We start from the raw sequence: 21,109 nt of genomic DNA, 5'->3' as shown, positions 1-21,109 counted from the left end.
GAATGTTCAAATTAAATGTGAAGTTGATACAATTTCCCCTATAAATACCCCTAATTTAAGATAGTACAGATGGAGTTAGATGATGCGAGAGAAAGGTGCCCTGGTGGTCAGTTCAGGTGCAGCAGAGACTTCTGGGTGATTATGACCTGTAGGACAGTGAAGGTGAGCGAAAGAACAAATACGTGATCAAACTGTGATTGAAGAGCCTCTTCTGCTGATTGGACAATTAGGGACAAGGGTGTGGCTGGGCCTCAGAAAGAAACACATTTGGGGAAGGTTACTTTAGTTGTGTTGAGGTGACTGCGCAGAAACCCTTACATAGACGCACACACACACACACATGCACGCACAGATCTGGTCGTTCACTCAGCTAGTTAGTTCAGAGCGTGTCCAGCCACAGCAGCAAACCTCCTCATGGCTCTACAGACAGTGGCATCCCTTTACCTGTGTTTCCTGCTGGTAAGTTCTCACTTAGTAGAGGATTTTCAAATATAACACAACAACATGTTTAATTTCAGAGAGGAAATGTGGACTAATAGCCACAGATGTTTAAGGTTAACCTCTTGATGAACTGCACAATTATGTGAAATGTTGACAGGGATAGATGCATTTTCCTATGAATGTATTACACAGAGGAAGGAATATAAACTTTTGTGTAAACTGCGTGTATCATATTCACATTTTCATTTATTGCTGAGGAACACCCCTTGCTTTTGTTGCCTTGTCAGAAACACTTGTTGCTGCGGGCATGTGGTCACAGGCTTATTTCTGCAGGCTATTTTCCAGCTTCATGTGGGGCTGATTTCCTAGTTTATAAAACAACCTAGAATCAATCTATACTGTGATTCTTACTTACATTTATCCACAGTTCTTTTGCTAGTGAAGTTGATGTCGGCTGCTGTTTGATTTGACTCTTTATCATCTTGGCTGAAATCCATCCAGGCTTTACAGAGTGGAATTGTGTATTTAATTCATTAACTCACATGACCAGACCTTGACTTAACACTTTACACACATTAGGTTTTTTCAAATTTGTTTACACATACCAAAAAGAAATGCCTTTACATAAAAGAAGCTTCCTGTCTCACCTGCAGGGAGTAAATTGCTGGCATGATCTGGACAACACAGAGTATGACTGTTGGCCGATCAACAGTCCAAATGATTTCAACATGATAAGCTGTGGTGGTGAGTTTTTATACATTTATTTGTCTGTCTGGGTCTCTGTTTATTTGAGTGTTTCATGGCAGTTGTTTTGAGTGATTCATCTGTAGATTTACTGTAAAATCAGATGGTCTTCCTCTTGTGGCTGAAAAGGCATGAGACAACGTTTACAGCATTAGTCCAGAATTAATTACAGTTACTTAGTAGGTGCGGCCCAACAGAATCATACAATACACAGTATCCCTTACACGCATATGTGCACTGTTTGAAAAAAGCTATATGTTTTGGCGCCGTGCATGTTTGCTGACACAGGTCTGGAAATGGCCTGGGTGCAGCGTCCTCCAGAAAAAGTAACCAATGGGGAAGAGTTCAATGTCTCGTACACAGTGACGGCCTCAGATTCTTTCTACGAATACGCAGTCAGGAACAAGATTTTCCAGTTCAGGTAAGAGTGTTACATAAACTCCTGGAATTCTAAATGTTGGCAATGCAGGATGCACTCACGCACACACTGGCATACAGCTTCATAATGTAAACATTTTTAAGTGAGTAATTGTAAGTAAGTGATTTTTGAGTGTACAGTTCCATCACAAATTATCTCAATACACTTACACGACAAAAAGAAAAACGACTATTAGCCTACAATTAATTAGACATTATGTTTAATCAATTACCTATTGCTGAGCGATCCATCACCAGAACTAAATATGATTTTTTATCTTAATTTAGGCTAACGGCTATAAGAAAGGTCAGCTGATCATCAGGCTTTTGTTTTATCTCCCTTTGTGAATAGGCTCATGGGGTGTTGAGTTAAGTATTTCAAGTATTTGTCTTCCCACCCTTGTTCCCTTCTAGTACTGCATCAGAGGCAAAGACGTTCTGTCATGAACATGACTGCCCGGAAAACTGGAACAATGCCAATGAAATGAACTGCTGTGTGTATCACGCCAACATCCACTCCTGTCCTCTCGGCCTCATGGTGAGTACCCAGTACTAGTAAGTTGCACAACACTGGTTTCATCTCACCAAACACAGTCCACATTATCATCACCTTCTCCTCATATTAAGAAAACTAAAGTGGGCAAATATATCTTTAAATCTTTAATATTAAGGGACATGTATTTTTTAGGAGTGCATTATACTGCATATTGATATCTATCATTTAGGATAATGTCATTATTTTGTTTGCTTTTTATTTAATTTGCTTCTTCTAGATTTGCTCTCAAGGCACAATGACTTTGAAATCAATCAAGGTGAAGCTGCAACTTTTGTGAAGAAATGAAAATGAATGTGTTTTTCAGTGTATGGTTGTTGTATTAATGTCCAAAACATTATCCATCAACAAATCACTGCCTGAAAGACATATAATTATTGTTAGAATGATAAATTACAGTACATCAAGGTAAATTTTAATTGAGTGAGCGCACAACTTGAAAAAATGAGGGTAATTCAAATATCAGCACTTACTATCACATGAATGAACCGTCTAGAGGGCACATTGAGGAATAAAACCTCTCCAAACTGTTGTTTTGTCTCTTCACAGAAACAAGATGGGATCTGTGGCCCATGGATTCCTGACGATGGTAAAATAGTGACGCACACTGTGTCTAAAGCAGGCAAGATGCCTCAGAAATACTGGACTTCAAAGGTGAGCCAACCCAAACAAAACTCGTCAAAAGAGTGGGTAATCTTTAACACATGTTGAGTTTTGGAGAACATTTGTAGTATCCCATATCCTGTTGCAACAATACGTTGTACGTTTTTCCATTATGCGTTGTTTACACACCCAGACCAAAAGTATTATAAAAATAAATCAATCATCCACTACTTATAAAACAAATTTCTTTTCGGTAAAAGAGTCTGTCAAATGTCAGATGTTCAACTTTGTTGTCTGAATATAATTCGTATTGCACCCAGGCAAAACACAAAAGTGATGTGTTTGATCAAAGTGAAGCCTGTGGTCTGTTATGCTGGTGGTTCACAAAACAACATGGCAGCAGGTTGTAATTACTTGTCAGTTAGTAGGAAATTACACAAGTATAGAAAGCCATACTTTGGGTCGCAGCTTATCAAATGAAATGAATGTTAATTTATAAGTACAAAACAAAAATGTGTTCATGTATATGTGTGTTATTGTGGTTAAAATCTGACAGAATATTCTCTTATACAATCCTAAAAAGATGTAAAGAACAAACAATTCCTTATATGACTGACACACACACACACACACACACACACACACTACTAAACCAAAAAATAACAAATAATTGTTGGCTGAGACTAATAAATACTATATAATATGAAACCTCACAGTAAAGTGCATTTTAACTTCTCTCACTGTGTCTTCTCATACAGGTGGTGCTGATCCATGTGGGCGTCACCTCAGTCATTGCTCATATCAAAATAGGACAGATGCACGCTGCACTGGAGTCCAAAGTGCTTGTTGTCAGTGCTCAAGGTCAGTATGCTAACACTCATAGGGTTTCCATTGGCTGATGTGCTGAATCCTACAGAATATGCTGAGTAGTGCGTCTAATGCTCAGCCATGGTAAAACTATATGTGTACAACATTACCATCATTGAGGTGTTTAGCAGTATGCACTAGGTAAATAAGTTGGTGCAGGCAACAAGACTACTAGCACAAGCTTATTTACATCATGAACCTGTACATAAACAATAGTGGAAAGGTCAAATTGTGTGTGACCTTGTGGTAGAATAGCCATCATTTCAAAACAAGGGCTACACTATCAGCTGAGTTGCAATAATAAACTCAATTTTACACTTTTACTTACTAAGTACATTTACTTAGACTGTATTTAAGTAAACATTTCAAGTACTTGCACTTTACTTGAATGTTTCCATTGTTGGCTAGTTAATACTTTTTCTCCACTATTTTTGTTTGATAACTTTAGTTACAAGTTACTTTGCAGATTCAGATTAACACAAAATGTAATCATGAAATACATTATGTGTTAGGTAAAGTTAAGATAAAATAAGACTTTTTTGATCCCCGGGGGGAACTTCACATGCTACCCAGCAATATAAACTAGTTCAAGTTAGCCCGATCTTTATCAGCTGCAACATTAAACTAATGTACACTGTAATATAATCTGAAATAAACCAATCTGCTCAATACATTTTGATGCTAAAACTTCTGGAATTTTACTTAAGTAGAATTCTTACTGCGAGACTTTTACTTAGGGTGTGGTACTTTTGCTGAAGTAAATGACCACTTCTTCCGCCCACTGAATTCATTCATTCACTGAAAAACGTAAACTGTGTGATTGTGTTTCAGTGTGTGGGGATGACATCTGTGAGGTGGACGAGAACTGTCTCAACTGTCCCGCAGACTGTGGTATCTGCCCAATGTCCATCACTATTAAGGTGGCCATCGGGCTTCCAGTTGCTCTCTTCAGCAGCGGCTTCATCCTAACCATGGTGGTCAGTCTATGCAAAACACACACACACACACACACACACACACACACACACACACACACACACTGATGTTTATCTTTATTTCCTCCTGGCAGTGGCTCCAGTACCAGAAACAGAGGATGTTTTGGGATGAAAGCTGGATCATACACTACAAGAGCATAATATTTGGTAAAATTTCTCACGTTGAAGTTGTTAATAGATCCTGTTTACAGATACTATATTTCAACAAAAAGCTTTACTTACATTAACGCTCTAGACTAGCTCTTTCGTTCAAGACTTCAGTGTGATTCAGAAATGGATCACTTTCATTTTTACTTTAAAGCAAAAAGGGTGTGGCCATCATTTTTATGTAAGTAAGAAGGGGTCAGACCTGAAGGATGTTTTATCCTCTCTACTCCCTCCAATTAAAAAACATTTCATTCCTATGTAAATTACTGGATTTTACTATTTTTATAACTCACCATAATAGAATTTCTCAACACTATTCTTGAATTGACAGTAAACTGTTTGTCATGAGTACCTAACTGTCTGGTGTCTGCAGGTAAAGTGTGCCACGTGGGCCTGGGCAGCACCACCAGCCTGCAGCACATCAAGAGCAATAACTCCACCATCAGTCAAACTACTAATGTGACAGTTTGTACCAGAGTCAACACCACCTTTAAACAAGGCTTTATCCAGCGAGGCATCTAGTGAGAAATGTTATTTTTAGTTCATATAAATGCTCATGAATCATAATTTTTCACTGTTTCATTTCGAAAACACTTTTTTAAAATTTGCTTTATGGATCAGTAAATTATAGTCAAGACTATATGGATCCACATGCACCGTAGTGGCAGTGTAAAATTTACTTTATGTACTGTACAATGCAATAAAATACAATTCCCTATATAAATAAATCTGTATTCTGTATTTAGGTGATTAAGTTGACTTGATGATGTTAACTGTCTTGCAGCGATGGAAGGACAGTGGGAGTGAAACACATCCAGAATAAACATTTCACCCTCTCTAAAACCATCAGGAAGGAGGTGAAAGAAGTAAGGTGAGGAACAGCCTGCAGAGGAAGAGCACAGCGTGTATTTTGCTGACATGATAAAGTCTTGTCTCCCAAAGGAAAGAACAACTCCTGCAGCTTGTGTCATTTTTCAAATTGGTTAGGCAACTGGACCACCCCAATTTATGCAAGTTCATTGGTGGATCCATTGAAGTCCCTTACGTCAGCATCATAACAGAGTTCTGCCCCAAAGGAAGCCTGTCTGATGTCCTGCTGAATGATGACATCCCTATCAACTGGGGCTTCAGGTGTGAAAAATCCCATGTAGCTTAATTTTTTTCTGATCTGTACGTTGTTTTTCTTTTTCTTGATCTTAGTAGCAGTTGTAGCACCAATAGATCTGTCATTACTGGTTGTGTGCATTGTGTAAATGGCCGTTTATTTGCCTATTTTAGCTTTTTGTGCAGTTCATACTCACACCTAGGAGCTAAAGATCATGGTCTAGTCACCGCTCGCTGCTGGTTAGATGAGAGATTTTGTGGTGTGTGTTTCTTAAATTCCACAGATATCTGGCCCACAGATGATGGGATGAAATGCAAAATGTGTTATGCTGAGGAAATGTGAGCTGGAAATGTCAGATTTTGGAAGACCTCCTTTCCAGAGCCAATATTTTATACCACAGTTCAACAATCGCACTAAAATCTGTCACAGAAAAGACTAAAATACTAATTTTAGACCAAATTGTAGCATGACCCAGTGTACTTTTTGTTATGTGCCAAGACCTTTACCTTTGATTTAAACAATAACAGTAGTGTTTCTTCCTCGTGCAGATTGTCCTTTGCGACTGACATCACCCGCGGAATGTCTTACCTCCACCAGCACAAGATGTTTCATGGAAGACTTCACTCCAGAAACTGTGTTATTGATGACCGCTGGGTGTGCAAAATCTCAGGTAACAAAATACCATCCTGTCCACAGTTTAAGTTTGTGACCTGCCAAGTCAAGTCTAATCGTTTTTGTCTTATTATATTCTGTTGTCAGCAGTTACACATGTGACAAGTCACTCATACACAGTTTATATGACACTAAAGGAGTCATTTCACTACACAGCCACATCCTACACCATCAGCAATGTTATTATTACAGTGAAAACAACATCCCGTGTCACTGTACTCTGTATTTTTTCGTGTTTGGCTTCAGATTATGGGCTCACAGCTTACAGGAAGGAGGATTTTGAGGCCGTCAGCAGTGGCTTCAATTGTCTGGATGTAAATCACATATACTGTGCCCCAGAAGTCCTGCAGGGAAGCAGCTCCAATATGACACCAGCGGCAGATGTCTACAGGTGTGTTTGAGTGACACCATATATGCAGTTAATTATAGTTAAATTAAATAAAGTTAAATTAAAGATGTGGAATTTCTTTATGGTGGACAGGCAAGCTTATTCATACATATAAAAAGTGTTGCTGTTGAAATTTAGTAACTGCACTGGAAAATGCAAGGAAAATAATATCCTTTCTCTGCTTTTCCCTCCTCTCCTCAGCTACTCTATGATTCTGCTTGAGATTGCAACTCGCACTGACCTCATTTCAGTAAGAGCCTTCTCTGTAGATTACAACCTTTTGGCTTCTTTTTGATCTTTGCTTTGTAACCAGCAGTCCTCTCTTACAGGACCAGCCTGAGGGAGTGAGAATGGATCTCATGTGGCGCCCCCCTCTGCCTGAACTCAAAGCAGGGAAGGCAGATACTGACTGTCCCAGTCAAGGAGACTACTATGAGGTCTGCCACATGTGCAAATGTTATAAATGTTGCTAGATCTGTATAGTGAGAAATGTGATACTAAATGTGATAAATGTGAACTAATTACTCTCTTGTTGAATTGGATCTTGAATAAATACAAAACCTTGGAAATGTTAGATTAGTATTATATGTCATATTAGTGTATAAACATATTAGAAAATGATTTGCTGCTCTCTTTTCTGGAACACTTGAACAGCTTATTAAGAAGTGCTGGTCTCATAATGCCACCATGAGGCCCACGTTTGAGCAGGTGAAGAAGACGCTCAACAAAATGAACCCACACAAAGTCAGCCCTGTGGACATGATGATGAACCTGGTAATAACCCACAGAAATATGGTAAAATAATGTGGAAAACACTTGGGTGAAGTTACATAGTATGCATTAAATGTATCATGAATGATACAAGAAATATAATAAATATGATGTAACGTTTTTTGGAATGAAAACCTACGATTCCCAAATTAGGGCAGTGTTTCAAAGACAAATGCTAAGAAAACAAAAACCAGGCACAAACAGGGTTTCTTTAACTACAGATGGAGAAGTACAGCAAACATCTGGAAGCCATAGTTGCTGAGAGAACACAAGACCTTCTTCAAGAGAAGCAGAGGACCGATCGGCTGTTATACAGTAAGTCAGGATAACAGTGTGGAGTGAAAGGGTTGTATGGCTCTAATTATTGATCCTAAGCAGAATCTAGCTTTTAGGAATTTGTCTTTGTGGTGTTGCAGAGATATCACTGAAATATGTAGTACAAGCAGGACTAGAAATGAAGCTCATTATGAAAGGGGTGATGAGAAGTAAACTATAAAATGGGTACTAATACATTTATTATCTACAATATCTGCATGCCTTAGTGCAGCACATGAAAAGTTGCTCAAGGATTGTTACTCTTAATGTCAGTAAATCATTCATATGAGTTACTTACACTTGAAGTGTAAATCTTGGAAGTATTAAAGAACACAGTAAAATGTGCACACTGCCATCTAGTGCTACAGAAGTAGCACCATCATCATTTCTATGTCCCATAGACAGGGCATTTTTATTTCAAGTCATGAAATCCCTGTGCAGGTATGTTACCAAAACCGGTGGCTGATGACCTTCGTCAAGGTCGGACAGCGCAGGCACAGAGCTATTCCAACGCCACTGTCTACTTCAGGTTTGTGTTGTGTACAGCATGTTCATTAAATACAGTTTTGTTTTTTAATGAACATTTGCTCATTTTTAGATTCTCTGCAGTATAACATAAATGCGTTTCACTAACAGGGATAGATTTAGATTTAATTTTCATAATTTGTTCCTCTTTGCATGTTTTTATGTCTCATGCAATTTACTTTACTTTTTTTAAAGATCATTTGTAGAACTATAGATGACTAACACTGTATTACTCCCCTGTGACAGTGATATTGTCGGCTTTACTCAGCTGTCTAGTGCCAGCACTCCCCACCAGGTTGTGAACTTCCTCAACCAGCTCTACACCACCTTTGATGACATTATTGACAATTACGATGTCTACAAAGTGGAGACAATAGGCGATGCTTGTAAGTAAGGATAATAAACTCAAAGTGATACATTATTTTGATGAAGAACCATAAAAAAACTCTTTCTCATCTTGAAAATAATGACAAAACAGTAGAGAGATAAAAAAGAAAGACAGATAGGCACATAAACAACTGTAATTGATGATACAAAAGCCAAAACCATAACTGATTTACTGTCGGAAGAGTATCTGGTTGTGTTCTCATTTTATCTGTTCATCTCTCTCGCCCTCTTCCTGTTCCTTCTTCCTGTCTCTTTTCATGAAATAATGCCTAACCATCCAGACATGGTAGTCTCTGGGGTCCCTCAAGAAAATGGCATCAATCATGCTGGAGAGATAGCCAGCATGGCTCTTGATCTGGTCAGTGTCTGCCACACTTTTAAGATCCCCCACAAACCCAACACACAGCTAAAGATAAGAGCTGGCATCCACTCAGGTACTGTAGACATCTAATCTGTATCCAGCATCAATTTATTAGTTTATCCGACTACATACCATGTCCCAGTCAAACAGTGCTCCAGTTAAAAAAAAAGGTTAGATGTTGCAGAATGTGACAGAGGGAACAACCTGTAAGCATATATAGCTAATAAGTTGTAATAAGAATTTAAACTTTCAAAAATGTGTACTATTTCACAGGCAGGACCAAAGCTAATACATTACTTTCAATAAGGTCTGGTCATGATAAAAGAGGGCAGTCCACCACCCCTGCTTCACTAAAGTGTGACAACATCAATTATATGTATTGTAAGTGAAAAACTGACATACTTGATAAAATAAAAAAATGGCTTGGTTCAAAAAGGTGTCTGAACACATGTCGAGCCTGACCTCTGTACAAAACCATTTTTTTTGATAATTTTGACAGATTTAACAGGGGTTTGTGATTCGCAATTAGTGGATCACATCGTATTTGCATCCCCATTTTAATTTTCACTGAAAGAACTATTACAATCATGATGATGTGACATTTGTTGGGATCTGTACCAAACAAACATATTACTTACATCTGGAGAACAGGATTTGTAGCCCGGAGCATCTCTGCAGCATTACAGTACTTCATTATAATGCTGGTTTGTCACACATTTCACCTTAAAATTGCAGCTTCTGCGATTTGAATATTGCACTTGGCTCTTCCGCAGATACATTATCATGTTTCTGCAATGTCATATGCCATAAAACTTAAATTAATAGCCCAGGCTTTTATTTGCTTTAATCACTGATCTCACCCTGCCTATATTTGGGACAGGTGTCTTTATGGGACAGGCCTTTAATTCCTTTACCACAAAACTCTTGCTCAGCAATGCTGGGAAAAAGGATACTATCAAATTGTTTATTTAAACCAATATGAATATTACTTAATTACTTACTTAATAAAAATTAGGCAAACGAATAACAATTATCATCAAATCAGTCATTTGATTTTGCTCAGAGAGACAGCCTTATATCAAAATACCGGACTACCTAGGTAAGGATGAAAAAAACAAAGGTTACTGTAGTTATTTCAACATGGATTATTTTTTCTAAATATATAATAATAATATAATATAATATAAATAAACATGAAATGGACACATTTTGACTTTATGACCTCTTCAAAGGGAACCACCACTTCTTTTTCGTCTTTCTTGTTCAGCATATCATGCCAGTAAATCTGAATGAATTGTACTTTGGTGCTCATGGTTCCCCTATAATGAACTTAACAACTGAATTGTGGCGCATCCATTCCATCTAACGATGTGTAGCATGTCCATATGGACATAAGTAACATTCATATTTGTATATGCTATGTAGCAGCTTAGAACCAGCTCCAGTGGGAGACCTGGTGGGCTTCAAGAGGTTTTAGACATCCAAAGAACATATATATAACTATAAAAGACCAGGCGTCTAATTGAAACCTGCATTTATTTGTCACAATGTGTAGCCACACCAGGCCAGTAAAAGGGACAGGCGTCTAATTGGGACTCTGCTTTCAATTGACATTTTTACGGTATACAATGTTATCAACCACAAGTAGGCTATTACTCACAATTACTGCTGTTTATTCTGCCAGGTCCTGTTGTGGCTGGTGTGGTTGGCACGAAAATGCCTCGCTACTGCCTATTTGGTGACACTGTCAACACAGCGTCACGCATGGAATCAACAAGTGAAGGTAATGAAGGATTAGACACACTGCCTGTCATCCAATTAATGTCTCAAAGTGGAACAGTTGGTCTCAGAAAATCTTAGGTTAATTTAATTTTTACCTTCCAACATTACTTGTGTATTCTGTATTACTGCACTGATTCAAGAGTTCGTCTGCAGTGTTCTTGTAACTGGCTTCAATGGCAGTTCAGAATCAGCCTTTGGCCTGTGCTGCCGCTGCTCCTATCGTGCCAAACAGGATTGTCTCTGTGTTTGCTCACCTGGACTGGAGAATGTGCTCACCAAGCACCTGATCCTCTGCATTAAGCTTGTGGGATAATGGAAAAGCAAAAGCACTGAGTGACTGTAGGCCCATATTGTAGGCGATAAATGTAATCTTAAACTAAATATGAGATGAAGCTAAAGCTAAGTCATCCCAATTTTAGAGTGAGGTTTGTGCACGCAGTACAGTACATTTTGCAAGTCACTATGCAAATAATTATAAGGGTCATGTTTTAAAATATGCCAAATACATACTTGGTAGGTATATAAACATGTATATGCAATTTGTGTCACGATCGGTGGTGTGGAGGCAGGTTGGAGGACCCAAACGCAGGACACAGAGCAGAGCAGGTATAGTTCACCGAAGGGTTTTAATATAACCAAAGGTGAGCGAGTGGTAGTACAGGGAGACAAGACAAGCAAGGCTGGTTACAGGCAGGCAGAGAGTACACGCATGACAGACAGGGGGGTAACATGAACAATGACCGGACAAAGACAAGACAGAAACACCAAGTATATATACTTGAGGCACAGGTAGAGAGAGAGAGAGAGAGAGAGAGAGAGAGCGAGAGCGCAGGGGAAAACAGAGACAGACATGCAGAGGGGTCACTGGGGTAACAGACATGACAAGGGTTACCGAACACTAGACGAAAGACAAGACAGACCCCCAAAACCCAACAGACCAAAATAACGCTAACTAAACACAAAAGTGCAACACAAAGGATGGCCAACCGGCAGAGCGTGACAGTTTGTCTTACACTACAGACATACCTTACAGATATTATCCCGCCTTGTATTTTTTGTATTATGTATTATGAAAGTTAGTATAGCACAAAATTTTTAGTACATGACTGTCATGCTGTAACATGTGGGGTACTAAGCTATAGATACCAATCATATTGTATATTATAAATATTGCATGCAATCTGTATTAAAGTGACTACAATGATGTGACACAATCAATCAACAATATAACAATATACCGTAAATTATATATGATGATACTTTATTTCACACTTTACAACACATACTAATTTTAATTAATCTTTTTCAGACTATATTGCCAACTTGGTTTGAAATGTAATATTTGTGCAGCAAAATGTGTCATACAAATAATGTTGATTTCTTTTAACAAAGTTTTAAAAACTGAGTACATGTTGAGTACAAACGTGCAGTACATTTTGCACATGATGACGCACCAAGATAACGCAAAAAGACAGAAATGCTACATGGCACACATTATTCATATTATCATGTGATATCACATGCTGTGTGTTTTTTTAGCACTGAAGATCCAGGTGAGTGATGCCACAGCTAACCTGCTTCACACACTCAGAGGTTACATTCTGACATGCAGAGGAACACTTTCTGTGAAGGTAACATTATATTCATATATTCAAATATTATATGTTATATATAACCTGTGTCTAAGAAAGTTGAGATATTACACAGGCTGTAGTGGCAAATCCAGAACCATCTGCAGAACAATCGTGTGTTGAACTTCCTGTAGCTGTTCTGTAGCTTAGTTTGTACTTGGAAAACATACTTCTCGACACAAAACACTGAAGAGAAGGTTGGGTTCAGCAAATTCCAGCTGCAACGATAATCAAATCCAAGTGACTGAAAGTGACAAAGGATTTATGAGGCTGAGATTTGAAAAGATCACAGGAAATTTAAGACTTCCCTCTGAGTGAAAAGAGACTGGGTGTGTCTGGCATTTGCTTTCTTTTCCAGAAAAGTATTATATTATCCAGTTCTACTGGCTTCTATTTGCATTGTAACCTAAGACCTCTTTTTGGATGGTGCAAGTGTAATTATGGGGGAGGGGTTTACTTCTTAGTCCCAAGGTAGAAGGCATGCATTGCTGACACATGTGATGTCTTGCTAAGACGTGGCCTCAGCTGCTGCTCTGTGCCCCCACTCAGACCCTAATGGCTTTATTTAAAATTCAAAGGGACACACACATGCTTTGCAATACGACTCTTCTCTCTCTCATGCACCCTGTATCTCATTTTTCTTGACCCAACAGGGAAAGGGGGATATGACAACATGGTGGCTTGAAGCAAAGAGAGATGATCATACAGACCCACTGCTTAGAACACCTCGATTCAGAGGAATCCCAGTGCCAGTTAGTGACTAGATCTGGGTTTATGGAGGCTTAAATGGGAAAACAACTGTATGAAAACTGGTCAGGCTTTGTGTCGTGCAATTGAATTGTTTTACACTGAGCTATTTTGGGGTTAAATGCCCAGATACCATGATAGGATGAACAAATAGTTGATCATTCATTTAAATGTCATACTGAACTGTAAATCCAATAGATGTTACCAGTGTTCAAAAGTGTTTGTCATCAAGCAAACACCTCTGATAATAATTTGTAGAAATAAATGCAAAATATTTACAAAAATATGTTTTTACTACGATTGTGTATGTATTTGTAGTTGTTGTTTTGCACTTATTTGGAAGAATGTAAAAAAATATGCACCGAAACATGCCAGAGTTGAGGTAATCACAAATTATTTTTTATAGCTTATTTTCATAGCTTTCATAGCTTTATTTGTATTTTTGCAATGTGAGGCATTTTTGTGACTTTTCTGATAAATTAAAAGTAAAGGAGATATTTACTGCTTGAAAATGAAAAGAACCCTCTCTTATAAGTAAAACAAAAACTTTTCAAAGAACTTAGATAAAATCCCAAGGGAAAAACAGAGACTGCAGCACACTGATTCATTTGCAGCATTTAATTGTGCAAACATACTAATGTTTTAATGCTGCTGTGTCTTCATCAGAGTCAAAGATAAACTCTGTCTGATTCCTTACATTCAAATATTTTGACAAAGAACTGGCATCTGAAAGAGTTGCCTTTTACACAGCAGACGTTACACGTATGTCTAAGCAGGAGAAGCACAGGTGTAATTATTGTACTTGATATTTGCTTTTGTCCATTTATTTTTGCCAATTAGGGCCCCAGTATTGCACATGATTTCTCACTGGCATTGCTTCTTTGGAAATTAAAACAAAGCCATGTGGAAAAAAAAAATTGTCCTCAAACTGGGTGTACAAGTAGGCCTACTTTGGAAACAAACTCTTCCATTAAAGCTACTTACGTTTTCCAAATGATGTTGTTTGCCTTGAATTTTCAAAATGTTGCATGCCTTGTTGATGCAGAATAGATCTTATACTCACAGATGTAGCCAAATAAAGTCATTACTTTTGTAAAATAAGAATATAGTATGTTGTAGTTTGTGTAAGACATGCAGTTTAATGAGCTATATTATTATTGTTATTGGTATTGTGTTATGTTCTGTGATTGTATAAATGTCATTAAAGTTACTTTGAAGTTGTACTTTTGAATAAAGTCTCCTTTATATGTGGGTACAAATGCTGAATAGAAGAGAAATACAGTGCATAACGTTCACTGCATTATGTCAGAAACATAAAACATTTTTGAAGGCTTGCTCCTTCCCCATGACTTTGGCTGGCATTTCTGAAAATAGCCCCATAATTACAGTAGCTTATTTAATAGTAACCACAGTCCCAAGTATCAGGTCATGGTACCAAAAGTAAAAATATTCTACACCTTCTCCATGAGAGTGTTTTAAACAATAACACCAGCATAATTAAAACGGCACTTTAAAAAATCAATTGCAGTTGAACAGCCGTACAGTAAAGGGCCAATCACATTGAGCCGTGCTCGGTTGCTAGACAACGAGTCGGCCAATTAGCGTGCTGTTTGGTTTGCGTGCAGTGGTGTGTACTGTCATTTGGACCCATGGATTAAGGAGCTGCTTCGTCGAGAAACAAGGAGCATTTGGGAACTAAATTACAAATTAAAACGTTAAGTAAGTACCCGAAACATTTTGCTGTTCATTTCTTTTTCAACGCCAATTTTTCATAACTAGTCAACTTGTTTTGCTGAGAAAATAGCCAGTCGTTCGGGTTCAGTGCCATGTTGTTGTGAGGAGGTGGGGCAGTCGGTGCGACGTGTGGTTACTTTAACACTGTCTGCTGTGGAACTTTGCCTTGCTTATGAACGTTATGAACAAAACACGATTTATGGAGTGAGTACTAGGTTACACGTTATTACTCACATCATCAACATAACCTCTAGCTAACGTTAAATTTGTTCCACGGTTTTTCCACGGTTCAGTCTGTATGTAATTAGCTTAACTCGCAGTCCACTTCATGTTAACTGTAACGTTAATGTGACCCAAGCTAGCATTTGTTTAGCATGTAGAGTAACTAGCAAGTAAGGTAACATAGTAAATATTCTCAGTGTATTTACAACCTTTTCTGACCAGTCCCAGCAATGAGAGAGTTGCTTAGATTTACATTAAAGTTACATTTCATAACGTTAACGTTACATTCAGGGTGCAAAATTAGCACCAGTCACCAGCCAAATGCTGGTAAAATCTACAACTGGCTGGTAACGTTAGATTTACTTCATTCACCAGCCATAAAACAATGGTAATCTATTGAGTGTCTGGTACTCTTTGAACATTCACTAGCCATTAGCTGGTGGACAAAAAAGTTAATTTTATAAAACCAATTATTTGAATATATATATATATACATTTATATTGTTATTATTTATTCAGTTTATTAGGTACTCCTAGCCAAAAACAATGCAATCTAATACAACAGTCTGCAATAAATCCTACCTTCATGAAAGTGTATAATGTTTAGTTTTGCTCCTTCCTTTAGAGAGGGGTTCAGCTTCATGGTCATTTTGGAGGCTGTAATTTGTGGTGCAGGTGAACTGTACTGCATTAACATTGTACTGAGAGGTGTGTAAATTTTATTGCTCACCCCATTTGCATCAATGAGGGTGAAAAACTGAACGTTATAACCTTTATTAAGGTAGGATTTATTGCATGGCTGTTGTATTAGACTGCATTAGTTTTAGCTACTGTAGGTCTACCTAGAAACTGAGTGTGGGCAGTTTAGCCTGTGATCCGATTCCCAGTACATATTTTTCATAATCACCACAAACCTTAAAGTTCATTTTGTAAATGCTTACTTGGAGTTTTCCCTTTGTAGATTTTATTCTGTAAAGAAGTTTGACGATTGAGTTAAAGGTTAACACTTGTTGAGTAGTCAGTCTAAGCAGGGTCTCAGCTTGTTAAGCTGTGTGGCTGTTGGCTCGCCATCTGTCCCACCAGACTGATTAAGTATCACTGAAACCAAAGGGTAGGTCCCCTGAGTTAATGAAGAGTCACAGTGTTCCTGTGATGGAAAGGAATGAAAAATTAAAAAATGTTCTACATAAAATAAATATTCTTTTTAAATGCAACTTTTGCTCGTGTGCTGTTCCAGGATGAGTTGTCGTACGCGAGACTATACGTTTTCAGTAATATATGTATATCGTCTTTTTGTTGAAAACAGGCATTATTCCCACAGGAGGAAAAATGTTTTCATCATGTTTCTGATTGTGTGGTTCTGCAGACAAATCCCCACACTGTCTGTCTGGGATTAGTGTGATCAGCTGATGATAAGAGCATTGAGATAAGATCCTGGCCTTGTCCCATCCTGTAACCTGTTAAATACTCCTGCAGTGTCAATTGTGTAATACTAAACAACAGCAACAACAAGATCAACATAACAATCATAATAAGCTTCATAAAAGACAGTGTAAACACATTTTCTATTTGAAGATTGTTTATAATCTATAGGATGGCTGTGAGCACACTCCAGACTGTGTTGAATTGGCATTGCTAATCTGATCCTCTATTTCAGGACCAGAGTGCGTAGGTGGATCTTGTGGTGAGCTTTGTGTATCCTGCACATGTAGCAGATGATCCAGTCACATAGCCTGAAGGCTGCACTGCAACAATGCCCGAGTCCTCCCTGGGTGAGTTTAGATTTTGATGTCTTTGAAGACCAGTGAATATACACTGTGAATGAACAGTTGGTTGTTGTACTCAGCAGTTGTTTAGAAAACAAACAAAAAAAATATTCTACATCAACACCTTGTCTCAAAAACTGTACAATGATTTTTTGCAGATTTTAACTTTATGTTGGCATCCTCATGAGCTAGTTGAACTGAAGTACAGTACTGCAGTGTTTTGCCTTCAGCAGTTGTGTGTGTAGGTTACTGTGTAATGTTGATCTCTTTCTTGTGCTTTGTATCAAACCTTGTGAGTTGGGAAGAGGTTAAACTAACACAAATGGCAGATGAATGCTATTCTTAGTTTTTGTGTCAAAAGTAACCTCAATGTATGTAACATTTACTGTATTTGAAGTGTTGTCCTTTTTTATTTGCATTAACAAATTAGCATTGGACATATTGTATTTTATTTTACTGTATATTTATTGTACATTTCTTTCCTCCCGAAGTCACGGATATTCGCAGGAGCTCTCTTGAATGTAGAACATCCCCCTTGAGACAGTTTAGCCAATCATCGCTGTCACTACACAGAAAGTCCTTCATGCTCAGTACCTTCTGCACAGAGAACAACGTGCAAGAATGTCTATCACACATCAATCAGGTTGGTAACCTTGCATGTGTCTTTGATATATTATTTGCACAGTTATTGATATGTAAATGCTTGTGTCTAATCATCTATGATGGCTAAGTTATGATTGCAGTGTCATGGGTTTCAGTCTGGCTGGTCTTAAACATCCGTTGCTCTATATTTTTTTTCTCCCTTTACCCACCTTTTTACAGGAGGTGTCATCTCTTGGCCTGCCACCAGTTTGGACAGAGTCAGGCGGCAGCTCAGAGATGAATGTCGTGGCTGTGCTGAACTGCATGTACGACCTGATTCAGCTGCACCGCAGAGACCTCCGAACCCTGGAAAACATGGAATTGGAGCAGCTTAAGTCCAGCAGCAATGTGGACTCCCTGCAGCTCACCAGCACTAAACTAAAAGTACAGTAACATCGAAAACCAGTGATTTCTCCATATTAATATTGTATTCAAATAAAAATATAACAGATGTGTAACCACACATTAAGCACCTCAATAGTTGCTTGTCAGTACTGAAAAAATTACCTCTCATATTAAATGTCCATGCCAATGTTGTTCTGTTATCATAGGAGCAGCTTGAACTGTCCAAAAGAGAGAACACGGGACTGCTTGAGAGAGAACGACAGCTACAGCTGAAAGTGAAGAGTTTGCAAAACTGCCTGAAAAATGAAAAAGAAGAGGTACTTTCTTTGGGATTACTGCCTCCAGACAATACTGAGTGAATCCACAGGCATGTTCTCTTAGAAAACACTTTATTTCCCCCCTGCCAGGTTCAAAAACTTCAGAACATAATTGCCAGCCGGGCCAGCCAGTACAATCATGAGATGAAAAGGAAAGAAAGAGAATTTAACAAGCTGAAGGAGCGCTTGAATCAACTTCTGGTTGACAAAAAGGAGAGGAAACAAGGTTTATGAAAACCCCATTTAGCCTCAGTCTTTTCCCCAACCTTTAACATTTTAAAATGAAACCAACCTCTTTAAACACAAGATTAAAATTTACATTACATTTGAGACTCTTTAATTTCTGTTAATTTCTTTTTTCATTTGTTGTTCCTGCTTCCAGCCATTGATGTATTGAACAACATTGGAAGAGCTGATGGGAAGAGAAGCCTTTGGAAAACTGAAAAGACAGAGGCAAAGTAAGTTCACTTCTTACTGTATGGCTTTTTTGTCTAGTCATTTTGCAGTATCTATGAAGATTTGTGTTTTGTATTTGTAAATAAACAGAAATAAGGAATAAACAGCATCATCCGAGAAAGTACTACTCATCCTACTTTTGCATCTCAAGCAAGTTGCACATCAGCTCCTTTGTCAGTTTTCTAGGTGACACAGATTTATTTTAGGAACATAGGCTTCAGACATTGTCGTGCTGCTGAATCCTGCAAGTTACTGTAGCTTTAAAGAATTTCCTCTGTAGATGTGTTATGTACATGAGTTTATAACGTGTGCGTGTGTAACATAAATGATTGTCTTTCTCATCCCCAAGGCATGAGGGGGAGATGTATAAGACTCTGCTCAGTGACTATGACACCAGACAAAGGGAGCTGCTGCTGGAAAATGCAGAGTTAAAGAAAGTGTTGCAGCAGATGAAAAAAGACATTGTGTCCATTCTAAGTTCAAGGAAACCAACTTATAAAGGCGACAAACATCAACAAGATGATGGCATACAGGTAGGATAAGATGACTTCTGTTTTCTCTCATTCCAAGTGACTGCTCGCACTTCATTCCCCATTTATTTCTCAAGTTGAATATATGCAGTGTTGGACTGCATGTAGACATTATACAGTAGATCTTTTACCAAGGATTATTAAACTCAAAACACTTTGTCCAACTTTGCTGCCAGTATTTTATCAACCATGTTAGGTGGAAATATTCCTAAAAACAATGATTTGCCAGATGTGCCACCAGTAGATTGAAAAATATTTTCATCGGCATGGTCAGGCTGACTCGGAGGAGGAAGAGGAAGTATTTGATTCCACTAAAGAAAGCGTGGAGCTGTACTGTGTTCACGCCCGGGAGAAGCTGACCAACAGTATTCGCCTCCAGTGGAGGAGACTCAAGAGCCACGTTGAACGATTGGACAGCCAAGGTAGTCCTCATGCAGCATACTGTCGCTGTTTGATACATGAAGGAATTTAACTTTGTGTCATGTGGAATTGGATTCCTCTCTAACCAAAAAAGTGTCTTAAAATTGGCTGTGTTTTTGTACCATTGATGTGACAAAATATAGTCATAAGTCATCAAACATGGAACTTTGTTCAAGCTTAGAGCAACTGAAGCATGCTTACGTTCTGTTATGAATCCACTCGTCTGATAACTGGTAAAATGCTGTATTAAAATTTTGTGAGTTGTTTCTGTTAAAACTCAAGAAACATCAGGATTTGTATTGCAACAATTCAACCACTGACTAAATTTTCCAATGACATTCCATACTGGATTCGTGCCTTCCGTTAAAATCAATACGTAGAAGATGCATGTAAACTTAATTGTTAAATTACATTTTTTTGGGTTGTTTGTTCAGCTTCTTTAGCTCATTTTGGCGAGAGTAAAAACACTGATGCAGTTTCCAGAGAGACTCATGAGGAGGAGATGGAAAGACTGAAGCAGGAGATCCAGCAGTGCAGAGACTTTATTCAAACACAACAGCAGCTCCTGCAGGTAAGACTGAATTTACCCTGATATTTCTGCCATTAAGCTTCCTGGAGAGTTCATTAATTCACTGGCAAGAGTTGAAGTCACATTGCTAAGACAATCAATCAATTTTGAGTAAGAGTTGCAGATTTTAAACTGCTAGTTTTAAACATTAGTTGACCTTTAACATTGTCTATCATGCTTGACCATTGTAGTTTTACTTTACGCTAACTGAGCACTTAAATGTTGGAGGAAGATACTGTATTTTGTTTGTTGCAGTGTGTAACACTCCTTTTATAAAATCATGGCTGAACAAACAATGTCCGTTCTTTTTCTTGTAGCAGCAGCTGAGCTCTCCATGTGATGAGGAGACGGCATCCCTGCTGAGCGACTGCTACATGCTGCAGGAGAAGGAGCGCCTCCGAGAAGAGTGGACGACTCTAGAGGAACAGAGAAAGATCTTTGAGAGGGAGAGAAGGAACTTCACTGAAGCAGCTATAAGACTTAGCCACGAGGTGATTTATAAAACATATTGTTTCCAAAATAGGGAATACAGCAATTTTTTCTCTGTGTGCAGAGATTACTGATATCTGTGTGCTCACCACAAAAGTGGGACTGTTTTTGAGATGACTTGTATCTGGTTAACTTGCAGAGGAAGGCCTTTGAGGAGGATCGAGCGACG

The 21,109-nt window shown here is 38.3% G+C and overlaps 2 protein-coding genes across 3 annotated transcripts in view; both read left to right on the top strand.

Annotated features, from left to right (window-relative positions):
• Positions 1–333: 333 nt before the first annotated feature.
• On the top strand, positions 334–13,630 carry LOC123971287 (atrial natriuretic peptide receptor 2-like). The gene is made up of 23 exons (XM_046050004.1): positions 334–459; positions 1,095–1,185; positions 1,474–1,606; positions 2,017–2,140; positions 2,705–2,809; positions 3,517–3,619; positions 4,457–4,602; positions 4,695–4,767; positions 5,141–5,288; positions 5,552–5,638; positions 5,755–5,898; positions 6,421–6,542; positions 6,791–6,935; positions 7,134–7,182; positions 7,262–7,369; positions 7,587–7,706; positions 7,925–8,018; positions 8,460–8,547; positions 8,790–8,929; positions 9,212–9,364; positions 10,976–11,074; positions 12,613–12,704; positions 13,358–13,630. Exons 1-23 carry the CDS (start codon positions 415–417, stop codon positions 13,466–13,468), a joined length of 2,520 nt encoding a protein of 839 aa, XP_045905960.1. The 5' UTR covers positions 334–414; the 3' UTR covers positions 13,469–13,630.
• A 1,418-nt stretch (positions 13,631–15,048) lies between these two features.
• LOC123970722 (afadin- and alpha-actinin-binding protein-like) overlaps positions 15,049–21,109 on the top strand; it is a 10,114-nt gene continuing 4,053 nt past the window's right edge. Inside the window, exons 1-11 of one of the 2 annotated variants that reach the window (XM_046048942.1) lie at positions 15,049–15,170; positions 17,065–17,179; positions 17,665–17,816; positions 17,996–18,199; positions 18,367–18,477; positions 18,568–18,703; positions 18,860–18,935; positions 19,283–19,466; positions 19,738–19,885; positions 20,318–20,454; positions 20,772–20,942. In XM_046048942.1, coding sequence (XP_045904898.1) covers positions 17,161–17,179; positions 17,665–17,816; positions 17,996–18,199; positions 18,367–18,477; positions 18,568–18,703; positions 18,860–18,935; positions 19,283–19,466; positions 19,738–19,885; positions 20,318–20,454; positions 20,772–20,942 — 1,338 coding nt within the window. In that variant the 5' untranslated portion in view covers positions 15,049–15,170; positions 17,065–17,160. Of the gene's footprint in view, positions 15,171–17,064; positions 17,180–17,664; positions 17,817–17,995; positions 18,200–18,366; positions 18,478–18,567; positions 18,704–18,859; positions 18,936–19,282; positions 19,467–19,737; positions 19,886–20,317; positions 20,455–20,768; positions 20,943–21,109 lie in introns of both variants that reach the window. The other variant, XM_046048941.1, reaches the window with a different exon arrangement.

Source organism: Micropterus dolomieu, linkage group LG05, assembly GCF_021292245.1.
Source record: "Micropterus dolomieu isolate WLL.071019.BEF.003 ecotype Adirondacks linkage group LG05, ASM2129224v1, whole genome shotgun sequence".
Lineage (NCBI taxonomy): Eukaryota > Metazoa > Chordata > Actinopteri > Centrarchiformes > Centrarchidae > Micropterus > Micropterus dolomieu.
Note: the sequence above shows the minus strand (reverse complement) of the source record. Positions and strands in the feature narration are given on the sequence as shown.